Consider the following 21,784-nt stretch of genomic DNA (forward strand, 5'->3'; position numbering starts at 1 on the left):
AACTGAGCAAAAGCCTAGTTTGTCTGACTGAATCATACTGTAGGCTTCAGTCACAGCCTGTTTGTCTGCCACTGGACAATCAAATCTGATTATCAACTGGACATGTCCTTTCACACATGTAAGACTTAACGTCGCATTACCCGTACAGACAGGGCATTTCTTATTATTAGCATTATCATGCATTCAAACATTTATTTGTTGTATATATTTATATTATTATAACTTTTTATTCACTTTGTTTTTATTCATGTTAAAGTTCTTTATTTATTTCTGTGAATATATAGAAATATAAATATGTCCATGTCTATGTCTATATATTATGTTTTAATATATGTTTATATTTATTTTTATGTTATTTTTTTATTTTAATTTATTTATTATTTATGTTTTTTTTAAATATTTTTATATTTATTTCTGTTTTTTTACTATTATAATATATATATATATATATATATATATATATATGTGTGTGTGTGTTTGTGAGTGAGTATCTATATATATATTTGAATGTTGTATATCAATTTTTGATACTGTTATCTTTATTTTGTATTTTCATCTATTGATGTATTAAGTCATATTTCTGATTCATTTTGGATGGATTTCTAATCGATTTTTAAATTTTGGGTCTGTCTACATCCTGTAATTGACTTATTTATTATAGTACATATTTAGTTATTTTATTTCAGCATCATTTTTTACACTATTCTCCCTTGTTTTGGACATGTATTTTCTTTATAAATCATCTACTTGGCCGGTTACCTGGCGATAATTATATTAGATGGTCACACACGTGTTCCAAACGCTGATGAAAGCTTCGGGCTGAAACGCGTTTGTTTTGTTGCTGCTGCATTAAGTTTAATAAAAGTCAAAGCCTTTCATCGTCACGTTTGTCTCCGTGCTACGCTGGCGTGTTTGCGGTGTAGGCCGCGAGCCGCGCTGTGGCCGCCTGTTACACACCGCCGTGCATCGCTCTGTCACGGGGAGCTGCGGCACTGTGTGTCGGTGCTGCTGCTGCGGCCGCGCTAATGCACTGTGACGATTTGAACGGCTCTTTGAAAGGAACGGCTCCTCCAGATCCGGCTCCCTTTAAAGAGCCGTAAACCCCGTCACTGGTAGAGATGAACGCGGCCGACAACCCCCCCCCCAAATTAAAAGTCTACGGATCTAAACGATTCACACAAGTCACCCAAACTGATAATAAAAAGCGACAATCCCCAAAAAGCGAGTGTCCTGATAACAACGGTACCGCTAGCACAAAGCTAATGCTACCGCTAACAAACGCAGTTAAAGCCTGAGGCCTACATCTATTTAAGCTGAGTCACGGTGTTAACAACTGCGCTATTGAGGCTTCCGTGTCATTACATAAACACCATAAATACACTCCACTATAATGTAGGTTTCTCCCAGCAATATTTATCATGCATGGTTAACTGTAAAATCACATCAGCAGAGAGACATTATCACACAACTCACCTCGGCAAAGTCTCAATCCAAAATGGACATCGGAGCCCGATGACCTGGATCCACAGGTTGTCCAGACCACGTGACTGTTTCCGGGTCGTAGTAGATCCAACTTTTTAAATTAAATCGTTGCTTAAATAATATTATTTATTTATTTACTCATTTATTCAAGACATTGCCTTAATCATTTGCATATCCGTATTATATTTAGGAATTGAAAATAATTTACAAAATTTATAATAAAAAAGTATAAGGGTTTGGAACATTTTTACTGTGATATTAAATGTTGTATTTCTTCATAATTATTATAAAATTAATCTAATTTAGATTCATTAGATTTCTAAGAAAATAATATGGAAAAACTCAAATTTTTGAATATTATCAAGATATTACTCCAAAAATGTTTTTTTACTTGCAAAACATATAAAAATTAAATGTTTTGAATCATTTATTAAATTAGCCATTAATAAAAACCCAAGTAGAATACAAGGCAGGCTAACTGTATATCATGATTTTCTCTCTCTCCTTGACTGATTCCATTATACTGCTTTCACAACCTATTGCTATTGCTTTTGCTTTTTGACACAACACCCATAATATTTACCATATTATTCCACAAGGTGGAGCTGCAAGGACATAATTTACAGAAAAGTAGCATCTCACTAAATGAGAAGACTTATTTGGGTAGCACTGACAACAATTAAAGTAGCTTAGGTAGTTGAAAGTCACAGAAATGTACAGCCTCATATTAAATTGTTTGTTATGTGGCACCACATACAGTGTTGTTGGGAGGGATATCCTATTTCCAAATTCAGTTTATTCTCAATGTCCCTCAAGTAATTCCAGATATGAAGCTTTCTTTCAGAACCATTAAACAGGCAGTTTGGATTCAACTGGGGATTCACATATATAGTGAGCTTTATTTCTCTTAGTAAAGAAAAGGTGATTCTGCCCAATGTGGAGGCATCTGTTGAAACCAGTGCAGTTTCAGGATATCTTTGTAGCATTTGTTCTTTTAAATTAACTGATGAAGACTTTCAATTTTAATAATTACAACAACAAAGGTATCAAAGTTTCTTCTTCTTCCACAAATGAAATCAAAGTAATTAAAATTTCTTTAAATTCAGGTGTACCCTCTGATGCTTTGGGGTAATAACTTAAGTTTTTTTACATTCTGTCCTGCACACACCTGTGATGTCCAACCATAATCTAGACATTTGTACTCCAACCGGTCCAGAACCCAGCTGCCAGCACATCACCCCCATCCTACAGCACCTCCACTGGCTCCCGGTCAAGCATAAAATAGAGTTCAAAATCCTCTTGTACACCTTTAAGGCCATCCACAAGCTTGCCCCTCCATATCTGCCTGAACTCCTCCACATTGCCACTTTCTGTGAGTCATGCCACTAGAGGAATGGTCAGGAGGGAGGTGGAGGGACGGGACTGTCAGAGTAACAGGGTGGACACTTGACTCAGGGACACAACTTATTTTTAAGAATTTAATGATTAAAAATGTTTCGATAACAAAAATAACCATTGGGTGGGAACCATTATAAATGAGACTATAATGAAATAATGAAAAAAGTAGACTTTATTTGATTGTTGTCACTTCTAATTGTAACTTAGCTTGAACAAACATGAGTGGGGACATGGTAGTACACCCTACTTGCAGTTAAAGTCAGATTAATCATTTCAAATCAACTGTGTAGAACCCAGCGTAGTGTCGACTAAGGTACTACAATAAGCACGTCCATTTTTGATTGTGGATACATTTGAAACTGGATAAGATAGATCGATCATTCTTTTTGCATGTAAAACCTGGAGAGTTACACTAACATTTCACACATTTACTATGTTTCAGAGCAGTGATGGAATACATTGAAGAACTTTGTCTGCACACATACTCGCCCTCGCTCTCATTTCAGCCCTACTTATTGACAAACACACTCAGACACACAACCCACACACCAGACATCCATCACACACACGTATGTAGTTATGGATTGGCAAAACCCTGGTCGTGCCAAACAGTTTTAGAGCTGGCGTAAAGCTTTGGAAGTAATTACAGTGTTGGATGAAGAGTCCAACTACTCATATCCTCCTGACTACCAGTGATTCAAATTTGTCCTCTGTGGAGGATATTTCTAAAACTGAATATCTCCCACCCACTGCATACTACTGAATTAACTCCTTTTGATATCTACAGAGGACATTTAGGGCTTTTCAATGATACCAGATGTGAAGGGGTGGGGCTTTGGTACCTTTTTCTTTCTCATCAAGGAAAATGGTGTCCATCAGTGTAAGCACATTTTATGGGAAGAGGAAAAGTAAGTGCATGATACGTTTTATTGAGCAAATTTTGGCTTGAAAAGTTAGCATATTTTATATAAGTCTCTTTACAACACATGAAAACATTGTCTGAATTATTTGGACTGTATTTTAGCATAGTATTCAAGTGTTTGAAAATGCCCTCTGTAGTGGACATTTGTAGTTATTTCCTCCATTTTGTTCTGTTTTTTCAAATGACAAGAAAGGGAGTCATTCTCAGAAGCAGAATTAATTTTACTGCAACTGTTGATGGAAACTCAGATATTGTGTTGTCTGATGAAAAAGATCAAGATGCAGTGATTGAGCCAGGTGGACAAAACACCTGGATCAAGGTGTCGCAGATCTGGCTGCAAGAGCAAAGCATACTGTATGTGATGTGCATCCTTTGTGTTTCAGAAAAGGGCCTCATCACAGGCTCAGAAGGGGTTATTGCAGGCTCAGAGGGCAACATCACAGGCTCAAAGGAGGTCATTGCAGGCTCAGAGAGCCTCATCACAGACTCAGAGGGGGTCATTGTAGGCTCAAAAGGTCACGTCACAGGTTCAGAAGGTCAAATCCCAGGCTCAGAGGGCAACATCATAGGGTCAGGAAATTGCTTTTTGAAGTGTCATACCAAATGAGCACAACAAAACAAAACAAAACAAAAGTGATGATGGACAGTTATGTGGATGTTAAACCCATTCTTATGTTGACTTTTTGGTATTTTCTTTGGGAATAACTGATTGCCATCAAGATTCGTTTTCACATGTATGGCATTCATGATATCTTAAAAATAAAAACTATTTTTTTTTCCAAAAAAATGTTTTCAGTATTCTAAGTACCTTACAAAGATTGGGGGATTTACAAAACATGTGAATGGACAACATTTTTTTTCCTGGTAGTCAGGAGTATATGGCTTGGTTTGTGTTAAAGGTTACAAAATTGACTATATCTCACAAAGCAAGTTATGTAGAGACTCCAAATCAATTTCCTGTGGTTCCAAAGGATATTGTGCAACTTTTTTACATTGACAAATTTGAGGGATACAGCTGTGCAATTTCTGTATTTTGAAATATATGTGAAAAAAACAACAGCGATTTTCATTTTTTTAGGTTTATTGCACTTTATTGTAGTAGTTAATACTTAAGTCAATACATATTATTAAAATTTGGGATATAAGAATTTTTTTGATGTTAAGCAAACAAAAATACTGCCAAAAATGCCACTACAGTATGTACAAATCTAAGAATATGTCCTGGCGGACTCGCATAATGGTGGGTTTTAAAGGGTTAATTCATCCTGTGTATATATGTTTGGGTTTTATGGTAGAGGGGAGTTAACCATATAACAAGATATTTTCAAAATAAATATTAGCCCACTTTTACACAAAATACACCACATTATGGCATGGCGACTCAAATGGCACTCAATACTCGGATTGACCCGGCTACGTTTTTCAACCGATTGTGCTCATCTATAATAGAAATGAGCGTCTCAGTGCCCCGATGCCACATACCAACATTGGTGTGGATAACATTAATTTTGCAAAAGTTCTATTCATTTGACTGTTTTTAGCATTATGCATATTAGCCAAAAATCCGTAATGAGGGCGTTGGTGGTGCAAGAGGCTTTTTTGTAGAGACCTATCAGGTGAAGCAGTGTGAGAAATTTCAAGTCAACAGCACTTGCTGTGTGTGGGGGCGGGGCTTTTGAAGTTTTGCACTCTATGTTATAGCGCCCCCTTTAGGCCGATTCGGCTCAAATTTTAGGAGCAGCATTTAGACGTCATTCATACTCTACGTACAAAGATTGGTGTCTCTAGGTCATTCCAGCTCACCACAAATGAAGAAAAGGTACTTAATGATGAATAGGCCACGCCCACTTTCACCAAAAAATATGCTGCTCAACACATTAGTTAATACTCGCCCCTAGAACATGCACACCAAATTTGGTGAAATTCCAACCAATGGTCTTTGAGTTATAAACATGTGGTGTTTATAGCGCCCCCTATGGGTTGAGCTCAAAACGCTTTGACAGGCAGCTTCCCAGTCTTGTTGTAAACCTACATCCCCAATTTGGTGATGATCGGGCAAAAGGTGTGGGAGTTCTGACCAATCATTTGTTGGCTCCGCCCAGTAGCAAAGATATTTCGGGGTCTAGCGGCCATGTTTTTGAACGGATCAGGCTCATCGATAATAGAAATTTGACCTTTTGTCCCCTGAGGCCATGTGCCAAATTTGGTGCTGATAGGGTAAATATTTCCCGACTTCTATTCATTTGACTGTTTTTCAAATTATGCTAATTAGCAAAAAATCTAATTAGGCGGACTTTAGGGGTCCAATTGGCTTTTTTGTAGAGCACATTGAGCTGCATCTGTGGGCCGATTTTCAAGTCAATCGGACTCACGGTGTGAGGGGCGTGGCCTTCCCAAAAAAAAGATTTTAGGCCTTAATTGTAGCGCCACCATGTGGCTGACCGGGCTCATGATTTATGGAAAGTTGCTGCACATCATTTCCAATGTTTTGGCCAAGTTTCAGCTTTCTAGCTCATTCCAGCTCACGGGAATTTTAGCTCAAGCGGCAGAACGGAAATAATAATAAACCGGCAGGAAAACAATAGGGTTCTACCCCTTCGGGGTTAGAACCCTAATAAACCGGCAGGAAAACAATAGGGTTCTACCCCCTCCGGGGGTTAGAACCCTAATGAAACCGTGAGGACTGAGAGGTCGGAAAGGACAAAGTTGTAAGCCTTTTGGCTTTAAACTCCTTAACTTCTTTCTCTGCTGACATTTTGGGAACGCGAAGAGCTGTTGTGAGCGGCATCCTCCGGAGCTCCAGTAGTTGGCAGTAATGCGACTTTTTGAATGCCAGCCATCATCAAATCCATCCAACGAAGAAGAAAGAGGAGGAAGTAGCGTGCTGCTGTTGTGTTGGGTTGAGCATCTCCGTTTCTCAGCTAAGCGTTTCTCAAGTTCAGTGATAAGGTAAACTCGTTTTTACCCTTTCAGCAAACAGGAGATGCACTCAGGAAAAAGACAAGTAGTTTGACATCAAAATAGCGACTCCGTTCGTTTTTCTTGCTGAAGAGTTGACGCTAACATTATGCTAATACTTATTATTTTTCATTTTAAAGCAATAAAGCCAAAGGGTTTCACCACCACTTTAAGATTGTTTTAGGTACTAAGGATATGTTTTCTATTCGCTAAAATATAACTTCAGATAACTCTACACTAAGACTTGTGTATTCATGTGGAGAGGAGTTAATTTGTTTAATGTTTAAGGTTGACTCAGTCATTTAAAAAGTGTATCCTATCATGTCTAAATCAGGGTCCTTCTCTGTACCCAGCTTCTGAAATCACAAGTGTATAAGTTAGTCCTTTGACATTATTATTGTTGTAACTATGCTTTAGATCAAGCCACAGATATCCAGTCTGAGGAGCAAATTTCACATGCGATGAAATAATTTCATAAGCTTTAGGTGTTGAAGTCTCTGACTTTGCTGTTTCACATTAAACTTTGTAATGCAGTTTATGCTGAAAGTAGTCATCTGTTGTCCTCATCTGTGAATAATGAAGAATGTGAGCCTTTAAAAGGAGCACTCAACTGGGAATTTGGTGATCAAACAGTATTACCAATTAAATATGAAAGTCACCTCAGTCAATATGTTGTCACATATTATTTGATTTCTAACTTACTTTTAAAACACACTGTATTACTCTCTGTATGTTGTGGTTACAATAATTGACTGCCTTTCTTAAGCCATGACAACAGACTCCTCCCTCCTCAACTCTGAGCTGGAGTTACAGCAGCAAGAGGAGCTGTATCAACAGCTGCTTTTACAGGTAATACTGTACTGTAGTGGCTTTGATTAATGCAGTAATACTTAAATTTTGCTTAAAGCAACCACAGTGTTAACAAGTGACAATCAGGGGATAGAAAAAAAATAAAACATGGTGTTTTGACCAGGGATGTATGATATATAAGCAGATATAAGCTTAAAAGATTAATTATTGGTATTGGTGAATATGAAATTTTCTGAAAGCATTTACAACCAATATTTTGGCTATATAAAACTGCCAACATCAGCTGTAAATATTGGCTTTATGAACAAATAACCGAGTGTAGTTTTAGGCTGGAACAACAGACCTAAGTCAGCTGAAGTCTTTCTCTTAATTCATCATCATTCCTTACACAAGTGTGTTTTGAGAAATGAAATGTGTTAATTTGTTTTCCTTAAACTTTCAGTTGTGTGTGTTAAGGACAGAGGTTTTAGGTCTAAAATTTTGACTAAATTTGGATTTCAATCTCGATATTGCCATCAGTTGGATTTATTTGTACATATCTGCATATTAATATCCTAATTTAACAGACACCAAAGTCAGGAAAAAGTTAGGAGCGTTATAGGTAGCAAACTGACTCATTACTACAAGTCATAAAGCTTTTCTTTGAAATCACAAGGTAAAATTTTGATGCTTCATCATAAGCTACTGATCATACCATACTAAAAGTCAAATCACAATAACCACCCTAAAGGTTTAACATTTAATCATCGTATAATGGCATCAGTCAATCAGTAAAACTTTATTTTTATAGCCCCTTTCATACAAAACAATGTAGCACAAAGTGCTTTACAAACAGACAAATAAATAAAAGGAAATATGACCCTAGCCCACCCACACACCCCTCTAACCCACCCACCACCCCACAATCCATACATAATGTTGGCAAAATACACCATAAATAAGACACTATAAGAACAGGAACCTACGGACTGAGTATGCACTGAGGAAAACACCATCTTAAAGGTTTGTAATTGAGAAAGGAGGTTAAGTTAAAGTGAGAATCAGTTATCAAATGAATATCAAATGAAATTAAAATAAATTCAAATGAAACAGAATAAAGAGAGGAACAGTTTTTCTATCCCTACTCAGTCGCCACTGGTTTTTGAATGATTCATTTGTTTTACTGTGAAATTTAGATAGTTTGAAGTGAAGCTCCATACAGCTCTTATGTATTTATTTATTTTTACATGTAGCTTTATATAGCTCCATATTTACCATACACAAGCAAACAGATGTCAAAGCATGTGAGTCAGCTGATAGATTAGATTTCATCAGCTGGTCTGGTGTTTTAGGCCTCCTCAGATTAAACAATGCAAATATTACAGTTAAATCTGTCATGTTTGTCTTTAGTACAATACATCACTTAAAAAAATCAGTGTTAACGTTACTGGTTCTTAGTAAAGCTTTTCTTAACATGATCATAAAATAAATAATACTGTATAAAGGAGACTTCCCAACATTTATTGTTTCATTTTTGTTTGCTTCCATAGGTAAATTAGACAAAATAAACACTTATGACAGGGTATTACTTCCTGTATCAGTGATAAAAGGGGTCATTATGATCTTCTGTTGTGTGAATGGTTTGGTTTTTGACAAATTGTCCAAAAAGAGAGCAGGGTGAAGATTTCCTAACCAGTTTTTAATATGAACTTACATGCTTCACTCTTTAACATGAAGAAAAAAGGCTTTAAGCTAAAAAGTCTTTTCCTTTTTGAGATAACTGAACTTTTAGCTCATGTTTGATATGATGCAGTGTGTCTGCATCTATGATTGAGCCCTAATAGACTGTGTTTTATCCAGACAATGGGACAGATGCAGACTGAAAACCCAGACTCCAAAGTTATTCGGCCACTTCCTGGTAAGACTCTACATGAGACGAGTTAGGTCAGATCTTCATGTTTGGGATACATGAACAGGATTTTTGTTGTATTTCTAATGTTGGTCTTTTCCTTCTTTCCCATCCCCTCATAGGCATATGTGTCAAGACTGTCTCCGAGGCAGACAAAAGGAAGGTCTTTGTTAACATCTGTCAGTCACATTCAGTCCCACAGCCTCCAGAGCTTTCCAGAGAGGAGCTTGTAGAGCTGCTTCAATCAGAAGATCCCAGTGGCTTCAGAGTTCCCATGAGTCTAGGCGAGCCACACACAGAAGTAGACAACAGTAAGTGACTGAAGCCAAAGATGCTATTTTTAAAGTGATTCACATTGTTATGACTTTATTCGGTTATCCTCGTGTAAACTTATCCTTGCTTACTATTATTGATATCAAAAGTCTTCCATTTCCTTTATTCATTTTCCTTCCATCATGCTTGATTGCAAATTTGACCTTATTATCCACTGTGAAGGGAAACAGACCCATGAGTTACAAGAGCAATCTTTGTCACTGTGCTCATTGAAAATCTGTCAGTGGAATTAAGTTTCCTTGGAAGCCAGTCAAATTACAGATGAGTTTTGTATCTAAGAGTAAATTGTCCTGTTTGGTTAGTCAGTGAAACAAATAGAAAGGTAAAATGGTTATTGGACTTGAGCTTGGAGAGCAGTTACCCATCTTCTTCCGCTTATCTGGGCTGGGCGCAGGGGCAGCAGGCTAAGCAAGTCCACCCAGACATCTCTTTCCCCAGTGATACTTTCCAACTCCTTCTGGGGGGTCCCGAGACATCCCAAGACCAGACAGGATATGTCATTTCTCCACCATATTCTGGGTCTTCCCCAAGGTCTGCTCCCAGATGGACATGCCCAGAATACTTCCACGGGGAGGCGACCAGGAGGTATCATGATCAGACGCCTGAACCACCTCAACTGGCTCCTTTGATGCAAAGGAGCAGCAGCTCTACTCCTAGCCCCCTCCAGATGTCTGAGCTCTTTAACCTATCGCTAAGGCTGAGCCCAGCCACCCCCCGGAGAAACCCATTTTGGCCTCTTGTATCTACGATCTCATTCTTTCAGTCATTACACAGAGGTGAAGGTTGGGAGGTAGATTGACCATTAAATTGAGAACTTTGTATCTCAGCTCAACAGCACAACACCCGCAGTACTGCTGATGCTGTGCCAATCCACCTGTCAATCTCATGCTTCCTTTTACCCTCACTCGTGAACAAGACCCGAGATACTTAAACCCTTTCACTTGAGGCAAAGACACAGTCCCCACCTGTAGGGGGCAATCCACCATTTTCCGGCAGAGAACCATGAACTCGTATTTGGAGGTGCTGACTCTCCTCCCCACTACTTCACACTCAGCCGCAAACTGTCCCAATGCCTGGGATGCAGACATAACTCTCTCTTTGGCCATACAGGGACCAACAAAGTTTCAAATGTTTTGAAACTCTGTTGTGTATAATAATTTGGAACAGGTTTTTTTGTGTGTGTGTGTGGGGGGGGGGGGGGTATCATTGGGAGGTTCGAATTATGCTCTGACATTAGATGACTTGAAAATTCTACTGACTGTCATTTGCATCGACTATTTTGGAAAATAAAAAAATAAATATAATTTGCATAATAATTTGGAACGCAGTGTTGTGTGGCCATCAGCTTTAACTTATCCCATTTATACTCATCCATTCACATTTTTACACCACATGTGACTGTAGGAGCAAGGGATCAAGAGTAATAAAATAGGATTTTAAACTGGAGAGTACATTAAAGCTCTGTGCTAACACATGTTTGTGAAGGCCTGTGGGTTCAGGTTCTCTGTCATGATGTTGATCTTCAGGTTGAGATTGCCGCAGGCTATAGAGTCATGCACAGACAAATTCCTCTGCCATTACTGTAATTTTTGGGAAATTGGTATCCATTAACACCCTTTCTGCTCCACTGAAAACCTGTTAAAAAGGACTGACCTTATTCTTTTTTTATCTCTGTCTTTATCATTTTTCAAAAGATTGTTTTTTGACGGAGATCTCCATTAAGCAGACATATCACAGATTAAGTGCTTCAAGTGGACATCTGTTGACATCATTTTTCCAAGGCTAAAGCTGGAACTTGTCAACTTTTTGTGAGCTTCTTCTGAGAATCTTGGGACGGCAAGTTGGCCCAGCCAAGATGTTTTTAGGGTCAGAATTCACAGGCGTGTCAGAGGTGTGTTTTGCTGCTGAGCCATAGAAAAAAGTAGTTAAGAGTGGAGACATTTTTAATGAATTATCTTATGAGTTGTCTATCAGTGAATGGACTTAAGAACTGAAGTATTGTGGTGTTATTTTGCAGTTTATGTCAGGAATTGTGCAGCTTGGTTTTAAACACACTGAAGTTGCAGAGCAGCTTGTTTTGAGCACCTTATGAACAGACCATCTGCATGTTTTTGTGAAGGTCTTGGCTTGCTTAGTGGATCTTTAAAGAGTGGCCACCATAGAACAATCATAAAATAACATCTAATCTCTCAGCTTCTCTGCCCTTTTTCCTATAAAGGCACTCTTTCTTTTAATTCAGCTACAGTAGCTCTCTTTCTGTCTGTCTAACTTTTGCTTGCAGCTGCTTTCAGTAGAAAATATAGGGCTATTTTATTGTAAGCTGTTTCACTTTTCAATACTGTTAAAGGTAAGAATAAAAGAGAATGTCATTCCAGTGCAGTATTGAGAAGTATCACAGTTAATTTGGATACTTAACTGAATAAAAGGCATGTAAGATTTTGAAAGTCTTGCTGGCATGTTCCTCTGACTCTAGCAATGTTTATTTTATTGGGGGGAAAAGAAAAAATAGTTAGATTGATGGGCCCGTTGAAATTTAAATTTGAGTCTAGAATCATATTTCTTGCCTTTGAGAATGAGCAGTGAAAGCTGCAAAGCTGCATACAAATGCACATTCTTTGAGGCATCTTTCTTAACAGGAAATGTTGTCATTTAAAGCATATCTGCAAAGCTACTGCTGCATCACATCTCAAGCACAGGAGTTTACATCCTGTGGTTTCAATGCATTTTTATCACACAGTGTTTATGATTTGATGCCCTAGTATGTTTACTTTCACACTATGTGTTTGAGAGCCAGGACTACTCTGTCTTTTAAAAAGTTGGTTCACAATAAATATTTTGCAGCAGCATCAGGTGGAAATTATTGAAAGTCTTGAAAGTCTTTCCGCCCCAAGAGCCTCTTGTTCTTTTGAAATACAACATGCAGTTTCGGACTGCAGTCAACATTTCATTTTACAAAGAAGCTCCTGTTTGATTGAATAGAAACTTTTCCCTGTTTCAGGTTCTCAGGGTTGCACAGCATATGATGTAGTCGTCAACCAGGAGTTCTTCCAGAAGTGCCAGGTTTGTACTGATGTGTGTTTTCATCCATATGATTTACTGCAATATTAAGTGATGATGATCAGAAGAGGATCAGTAGTGATACCCATCTGCAGGTACTCTTTTAACCTAATGCTGACATTATTTAGGCTCTGTTCACAGAGGAATATAGTTTGTACTTTGATGCAGTGCAACTGCCTGTTTTCTTCCTGTCACTGGAAGAAATGTACGGTGGCCCTGAAGGCCAATACGAAATAAATATTTCAAAAGCGCAAAATATATTTCAGAAAACACAAAAACATTTCACAATACACAAAAACATTTCACAAAACACAAAAACATTTCACAATACACAAAAACATTTCACAAAACACAAAAACATTTCACAATACATAAAAACATTTTACAGTTCTTTACACTGTGACACACTTGTTTAGAGTGGGATGTAGTTGAAGTGGACGATGTGTTGAAATAAATGGTCTGAAATTGATCTCTCTGTACATAAATCTTGTTCAGACTGGTCAATAGACAAGTTAATATTCAGTGATATGGCTATGCAGGACCTTTATTTTGAAATACCTCAAGGCGGAAGTGGGAAGTGTATAGTGCATGTCAGCAGCTTGACGCTAAAAAGCACTAATAGAAGACGATAAAAGTTATGAAGAAAATATGTCTGTTACTCATGTACAGCAGCGTGGACCCAGATTTGATGACCAACACGCCGCCAAAATACAATGACAGGACGCAGGAGGAAAAAGATGCGTTCTCAGTTCAGCGTAATGAGTGTGCACCAAGCTGCAGTATCAAAACGTTTACTTAAAAGATCTTAATTTATAAGATATTACCGACAAAAACACGATAATGATGAATAAAACAGATGATCAAAACTAATCTTCTGCTTTATACATTCTTTTATTGTCATTTTTATTCACTGAGGCGAAATCTACGCCTGATAGTCGATAGTCAGCTCCTTCGGCAAAGGCGGCAGGGGGATACAAATCCTACCGGGGGTACTTCTTTTGGCACGACACTTTAAACGCGATTTTAGGGTTCCAATTGAAATGTGTATGTCATGATACGAGGAGAGCATATCAAGAATCACACTATATGTATTTCCCTTGTTGAAGTATTCCGCTATCAACTCAAGTTCCTCTTCCATGCCGGTAGACACTTGAAATTTCGCGCTCGCTCGGCTATTGCGGTAAGAAGTGTAAACAGGAAATGATAAATGACTGATGCCGGACAGACATGGGTTTAGCCAATCACAAACAAGTACCATGGTCCTACCCTTTCCGGTTTCGTGAACTGTATTTTGCGATCGGTGAAATGTTTTTGTGTTTTGTGAAATGTTTGTGTATTGTGAAATGTTTTTGTGTTTTGTGAAATGTTTTTGTGTTTTGTGAAATGTATTTGTGTATTGTGAAATGTATTTTGCGATCGATGAAATGTTTTTGTGTTTTGTGAAATGTTTGTGTATTGTGAAATGTTTTTGTGTTTTGTGAAATGTTTTTGTGTTTTGTGAAATGTATTTTGCGATCGGTGAAATGTTTTTGTGTATTGTGAAATGTATTTTGCGATCGGTGAAATGTTGTGTATTGTGAAATGTTTTGTGTTTTGTGAAATGTTTTTGTGTTTTCTGAAATATATTTTGCGCTTTTGAAATATTTATTTTGTATTGGCCTTCAGGGCCACCGTAGAAATGAGTAGAGTAATTGGACCAGGGCTGCCCACAGAATTGACTAGCCTCCTGATTTGATGAGGATATCAATGCACGTGTGTTGGATCAGCCTTGGTGCTAGCGCCCTGGCTAAAACTTCCCTCATTTTATACCTTAAAAGTATTTTTGTGCCACCTTTTAACTGCTTTCACCACTGTTTTCACTTATTTTTGCCACTTTTTTCAACTTTAGTCCATTTTTACACTTTTAACTCACCTTTGTCCATTTTTAACCCCTTCTTACTACCTTATTTGGTTCTTTTTGCCACCTTTTAACTGCTTTTCAACATTTTTCACCTGTTTTGCCAATTGTAACCCATTTTTTTACTTTATCTGGCCATGTTTCCACTTTTAACCCACATGTCCCTTATCTTTTTCACCTGTTAAACCCATTTTTGCCACTTTTTAACATTTTTTCAAAGCCTGATGATTTTACAGTAAGTGTGAGAACAGATTGCAAAGTAACAATAAGGAATGTGTTCATGTGTTGCAGAAGGATCCCCTCTTTCAGCAGTTTGTAATTCTAGTATCTTTGGAGGGTTTGGAGAACAAATACAGTCTGGAACTAAGTAGAGGTAGGCATCTGTGTCTGTTTTAGCATAGCCTCTCCCATGTTGGTAGCAGTCTTTCATATGGTTTTATTTCTATCTTTCCTCAGACTGGAAGGTGCTCAAAAACAGAAAGTTTTTGGGTTCTGTCAGCGAGCAGAACATCCGGACGAAAAGCAGGCCAGTGATTCAGGAGCTGCAGCCTCAGTACGTCTCTCTCAGGGTTTGAGCATTAGCTTGATCGTAGTTTTCAACAGTGCTGCACTAAAATGTTCAAAGCAAAAGATTCCTGTTTGATCATGGTTGCTGCAGGAGTTTCATCAGATGTCTTCACAACCTTCAGGGGCTGAGATGTGTTCATTCACATTGGGTAAACTGGTGCTGTTGTCTTGTGAGCTGAGGATATATGAGCTCATTAGTTGTGTCCTGCTGTTTTTCTACAGGGAGAGCGTCACTGCTACAGCTAGAAGGTAAAGCTCCTCTGTTCTGCCCAATTTTTTTTTATGCAAAAAATTTGTGGCTTGTGCTGAACATGTTCACACTTTTTCTGTGGTCCTCTGGGTGTTTTTTTTTTTTTATTTATCTGGGGTATTTTCCTCACTGTATGTATTTGAGTTCAGTATTTTCTTAATTCTAATAACATAACTTCTTCTTCTCTCTTTTACTACCCCACCCCCCCGACTCTCCAGACCTGAGTTCACTTTGCTTGTGGAGCCCCCTGTTGGTGATCCAGAGTACCTCATCGCAGAGATCAAGCTCCCTGGGGTGGTGAGACAAACATTTATTATCACATTAATGCCAACCTTACTGGCCATTGAGGGAAATATAACACTGAAAGGTAAATCATACTGTAGTAAGTGGTGTTACTACAGTGGGTTGCTTAGCTAAAGACAACACACAAATCAGTTATTTTTATCATCAATATACAAAGGTACAATGAAAACTGATGAGGCATTTCTCTGAGTAAGCTTTTTTAAAAGAAATAGTAAACAGTATAGAAATAATTAATGATATAGTACATATGTTATTCATATTTAAATAAGTATTTAAATAATCTGAAAACTGTGAGAAATAAGTGGTAAATAAACAAGTGGTTAGATGACGCCCCATGCTGAGGTCCGGCTTGTGTCTCTTTCACCATGTCGTTCCCCACTCTCTCATCCCTGTTTCTACTCTATCCACTATCCTATCTCTCAAATAAAGGCAAAAAAACCCCAAAATAAATATATATAAAAAAAAGTTTGACCCTCACAGATTTTGTTTGAAAATTTTACATAGATACTGGGAAGGAACAGTGAGCTTGTCTGGAGTATTAACAGCTATTTGATAAGGCATGGCATAATTACACTGCATCAAAACAATACTTAAGTGGTGTTGGCTGTCTGCTGCATATAAACATGATCAGCACAGGCTGAGCAAGTGTCCCTGATTGATAACTGCTGTATCAGTATGGCATCTTGAATATCCAAGCTGCTCTTCATCAATTTTTCTTGTCATGGTAGTGAAAGGTGTCTTATTTAATGGAAGCAGATTGAATCTTTCCTCTATAACCCAGATAACCAGACAGTGGTACATTTCAATAAAGTTCTCTCACAGTCAACCATCACAGGATGGAACACAGGTAAAAAATAGTCAGACCAAGTTCTTCTTCAGTGGAAGTTAAATATCGTCACATTTTAAATATCACATCATTTTCAAGTCCATCACCGATTTCAGAGATATGAACTTATCTCCTGTGCAGCTCTCTTCTCGCTCTCTGGTTCTGGATGTCGGCGAGGATCGACTGGTGTTGTCAGCTCGGCCATCACTATTTTATCTCGACATCTTCCACCCATTCCTAATCAACCAGGAAAAAAGTGTGGCACAGTACAACATCAGAACTCAGGTAAACAGCACAAAAACATGGCCTTTACTGTGACATCGCCTCTTTTGTATCATATCAACACACTTCAAATCAGGTGGACCTGCCCCTATTTTGTGCTGAATTACATATACAGACTATAAAGAAATATTCAAATGAATCATTCTTTAAAGAAATAAAGAAGATATCCATCAATTTTCTACACCTCTTGTCCTGTTAGGGGTCTCATAAAATAGATTAAAGAAATAAATACAATATGAATTTGCATAAACACATGCCTGTACTTTTTTCAAATCCCAGTGTCACATGTACCAGCAAGTGTTATCAGAACAAGATGCTAAAGCATGGCAAGGAGATCCACAGACACTCATTTTTTGACAGATGTTCAGAAAAAGTAGCTCAATGCATTAACAGAAGCTCTAAATCATAGCAATAACAACACGCAGATTTAACACACACTACAACAAATGTATTCATAAAAGATTGTAAACGATGCATTCCCTCTATGAGAGCATATCTGAGAAAGAAACTAAAGCCAAGCTGCTAAACCCACCACTACAATAGCTGTTTAACCTTAATATGAAACACAAAATATGCCCAACATTTCATTCAAACCTATTAAGAACATGTTAGAAGTGTTTCTTAATGAAATACTGAGTGGCCTCTTTCAAAATAAGTCTGTCTTCTCTTTGAATTACACGATGCACTGTTAGAACGTAGCACAATATGATTTTAATCTACAGACTCCTCCAAATGATGAGCAAACACTATCCCGATACATGTTATAAATCTTAACAAATTTCTTTTTTCTGTGTTTTTTTACAGATCCTTACAGTCACTATGCCTGTGGTGTCTTCATAAAATTACTAAAGTAATGTTCTGTTGTTTTTGTCTTGTTCAAACACAGTGTACCAATAATAAAAATATATTTATAAAGTCTCTCTTACTTCATGTGTTGCTCCAAAACAGCACCAGCTGGGTTAGATATCTTAAAGTTGGACTCAACATTCAAACTATTTCATTGGCTGTTTCTGAACAGTAGTTTTTGGTGCATGTAAATTCTGTCAGGCAACACGAGAACAAGTGAACCAGCTGTCTGTTACACAACTCATACAGGACAAAATATGCAAAGGGTTCAGACAAACTGCTTTGTCCACAAAAAGTGCAAAAATCACCAGAAACCTACAGTCTTACAGAAGCACAATAATGTCACAGTCTTCACTGAAATTAAGATTCTTATTCTGTGATGCTGTATTTAAAGAGGGGGTATTATACTTTTCAAATTTTTAAAACATAAATATAAAGTCAGAATATTGGGTGTCCATACTCCAGGTATGCAAATTTTCAAACCGCAAGATAAACATATGTGGCAGTAATCTTGAAATGGGCATGTAAACTGATGAAAACGGTTCATTGAAAATCCCTCCGAGATCTTCCTGAGACGAGATTTCGATGGAGCGAACTGATGAGGTCATTGCAATAGGATCTCCTGACTGGTTCGTGGTTTGTCCGTGCTGCAGGCAAAGCGGAACCGACCGCCCCCACAAGGCCTTTTAGCCATTTAGCCATTTAGTAATACATTAATTAAACAATCTACCAAACAGATACGTCCTGCTCTATCCTTCGCTGCTGCTGGTTTTCTTCCCCCTCTCTCTCCAAACTATCAGGATCAGACTCTGGGTCACGTATGGACGTATATCAAAATTTGCCATATTTTACTCAGTCGGACCGGTTCATTCAAAGTTTACAACTGCTAGCATAACAACATAGTCATATTGGAGGGGCGGGCACAAAACATTGAGTCCTGCTGCAGCAATTGGAGGAAAGCAGGTCGGGGGGGGGGGGGGTAAACAGACAGCAGCGAAAATGAAGCGTTTCAGAGGTTAAAATAAGGGTTTTTCAGGACGCCAGTGTGAGAAACATGAGGAGTTTTTTGAGCTGTAAACCATGTAAAGCTACTACGTGGGTATCAGAGAGATGGTGTAAAGCCTTGAAAAAGGCATAACACCCCCACTTTAATAATTTATGTTGTCAGTAAATTGATATATTCATAATCAAAGAACCATTTTAGTTCTGTTCTATCTCTTTAAAAGATTGGTAGGGCTACAAAGCCAGCTCAGTGACCTCCACAATCCAATCCGGATGCACTGTAGCCAAAACGAGGATCAGTCAGTGATAAAGTGCGGTTACTTTTCCTGTGGTCTCTTCTATGTTGAGCTCTTCCAGTGAACAAGAAACCTCCCCTTTCATGGAAAAAAACGAACGAGTGAAGCAGTAAGCCTTCTATTTCTGGATCTGCTTCTGACCATCCCACTGTGTGTTTGGCCCCTCCCTCACTTCTCCTTTGTCTCTCTCCTCCTCCTATTGTTGCTGAGCATCCACATCTGTTCGACTCACTCTACTCTCTAGTGGGTCCAGAAAAAAAATGCTGTTCATTTTTCCCATAGGCATTCTTAAATAATATATACATACAGTGCCTATCAAAATGCTCAACTGATTGTATTATGAAGACACCTTTGTCTGGAAGGTCAAATAATCAGTATTCCTGGCTACCATTACACCATGTAGAAAAAAACACTCAGAAAAGTGGCTCAGAGAAAAGGTTAATGAGAAGTATAAATCAGGAGATAGATACAAAAAAATTCCCAGGGTCCTGAACATACCCCAGAGTTCCGTTAAATCCATCATCAAGAAATGAAAGGAATATGGGACATATGTAAATCTGCCTAGATCAGGCCATCCTGAAAAACTGAGTGACTGCGAAAGGAGACCGAGATGGGAGAGACTGCATACAACAACTGTTCCCCAGGTTCTTCACCAGTCAAAGCTTTATGGGAGAGGGGGAAAGAGAAATCAACTGTTGAAGAAATTAAATCTCAACTTTGCCAAAGGATGTGAGAGACTCCTTGGTCAAGTGGATGAAAGTTCTTTGTTCTGATGAGATCAAAATGGTCCTTTTTGGCCTTCAGAACAGATGCTTTATTTTGCAGACACCATCAACCACACACCACCACAAACACATCATCCCCACAGTGACGTGGGGTGGTGGCAGCATCATTCTGTGGGGATGCTTCTCTGCACCAGTTCTGAAAGACTTGTAAGGGTAGAGGGTAAAATGAATGAGGCAAAATGGAGGAAAATCCTGGAGGAAAATCATATTGCAAGAGAACTACAGTATGTCTTGGGAGGAGATTTATTTTCCAACACGACAATGACCAGAAGCATACGGCAAAAGCTACACAGAAATGGTTTAAAGACTACAAAGTGAATGGAGTGGCCGAGTCAAAACCCAGACCTCAATCCAATAGATTGTGGCTGGACTTGAAAAAGGCTGTTCACACCTGATCCCCATGCAACTTTACAGAGTTTGTTCAGTTTTGCAAAGAAGATTAGAGTAAAATAGCAGTGTCCAGATGCGCAAGCCTGATTGAGACCTGTCCACACAGACTCAGTGCTGTGATTGCAACCAAAGATGCATCTACTGAATACAGAATTGAGGGGGTGAGTAGTTATGTAGTCAGTTATTTCACATTACATATATTTTCTAATTGGCATTACTTTGTAGAAATCTGTTTTCAATTTGATATTTAAGTTTTTTATCTTATCTGTCAAAAAGCCAAATTATGTTGGCCATGGTTCATGTTTGATATCAGTGAAAAGGTAAAACATCAAAAGGGATGAATAATTTTTGCTTGCGGTAAGCAGCATTTCAGACAAATTATCTCACGGCATTCCTGGTTGTTTTCCAAATAAAACAAAAAATATCTTAACCTTTGAAAAGGTTTAAGGTTTAAACTTAGGTAACTGAAAAAAGGCACATAAAAGTGAATCATGATTCCCAAAATACCATACAGTTATTTTTTCCATTTACAAAATCATGGACAATTTAGATTTGTGTATAAAGGCCTTACTAATAGACAATTTTATAAGAACAATTAAACAAATGGCCAAATGTTATCAGAAGGATCCCTTGAAAACTTAGTATGGAGGTTTTTTCTTTTAGTGATTCTTTCAACACTGAATGAAAGCTCCTTTGATGGTTTGCAGTGATTGTACAAATGAATACAAATTCAGTAAGCACAGCTGATAGTTTTTCTACATGTCTTTATTATATATGTCTATATACTATTTGCAAGGGAAAATGTAAATAGTCTGTTTCTATAATATTCAGCTTTTATGTGAAAGCAGATTCATATCCATAGGTTATATTTTGTTGTCCCCTAACAACAGAGGCTTCTTTTGATATTTTTCTCAAGGTATTGAGGAAACCATTGAAACTTACCTGATTGTTATTGGCAGAAAAATAAGGCCAGATTTCTGGATAACAACCAAAACTTTTCTGTAAAATAATATATGCTTGTCCTTTTAGGGCCTCCATACTTTTAAGATATTGAAGACTGATTTCTTAGGTAGCTGGCTTCTCGCTGTAACTTTATATTTACTCTAGACATGAAAGTGGAATCAGTCTTTTTATACTTATCTTTTTGTTTCATCATTCTTCTCACAGGTTTTTAGTTTGTGTTAAAGAATAAAACGCTATCATTGTCTTTTAACAAATAGCTTCTCCTCTGTCCTCTCTCTCCCTGCCAGCTGTCTCTCCCTCCATCAGTCGCACCTCCCCTCCCTCTTTATTTTGTCATCCCCCTCTCCGCCTGCCTTGATGCACCCCTCCATTTGTCCGGTGAGGTCATCCCTATGTTCTCTCTAATCCTACGAGGTGCTTATCTTTCTGCCTCTGCTTAATCCACCTGTGGCTCCCGGCCCTAACCACACACAAACACACACTCAAATCAACATTTGTGCACACATACTCACAGTTATTCTTGTATTGT

At 38.0% G+C, this 21,784-nt stretch overlaps 1 protein-coding gene across 1 annotated transcript; it reads left to right on the plus strand.

Moving 5' to 3' along the window:
* The first annotated feature begins 6,615 nt into the window (after positions 1–6,615).
* Positions 6,616–17,888, plus strand: pih1d1 (PIH1 domain containing 1). Its single transcript, XM_041817037.1, has 11 exons — positions 6,616–6,751; positions 7,527–7,609; positions 9,410–9,467; positions 9,581–9,769; positions 12,790–12,851; positions 15,037–15,118; positions 15,202–15,298; positions 15,535–15,561; positions 15,781–15,859; positions 16,833–16,976; positions 17,778–17,888. Exons 2-11 carry the CDS (start codon positions 7,529–7,531, stop codon positions 17,811–17,813), a joined length of 855 nt encoding a protein of 284 aa, XP_041672971.1. The 5' UTR covers positions 6,616–6,751; positions 7,527–7,528; the 3' UTR covers positions 17,814–17,888.
* Positions 17,889–21,784: the final 3,896 nt, after the last annotated feature.

The sequence above is a fragment of the Cheilinus undulatus genome, linkage group 21, assembly GCF_018320785.1.
Source record: "Cheilinus undulatus linkage group 21, ASM1832078v1, whole genome shotgun sequence".
Taxonomy (NCBI): Eukaryota; Metazoa; Chordata; class Actinopteri; order Labriformes; family Labridae; genus Cheilinus; species Cheilinus undulatus.

What these genes read in the sequence shown, in the direction of transcription:
- pih1d1 (XM_041817037.1), top strand. Translation starts at nt 7,529, where the DNA reads ATGACAACAGACTCCTCCCTCCTCAACTCTGAGCTGGAGTTACAGCAG. An exon ending in AGTTATTCGGCCACTTCCTG is followed by an intron (nt 9,468 to 9,580) that starts GTAAGACTCTAC and finishes ATCCCCTCATAG; the next exon opens with GCATATGTGTCAAGACTGTC. An exon ending in AGTACAACATCAGAACTCAG is followed by an intron (nt 16,977 to 17,777) that starts GTAAACAGCACA and finishes GTTTTTTTACAG; the next exon opens with ATCCTTACAGTCACTATGCC.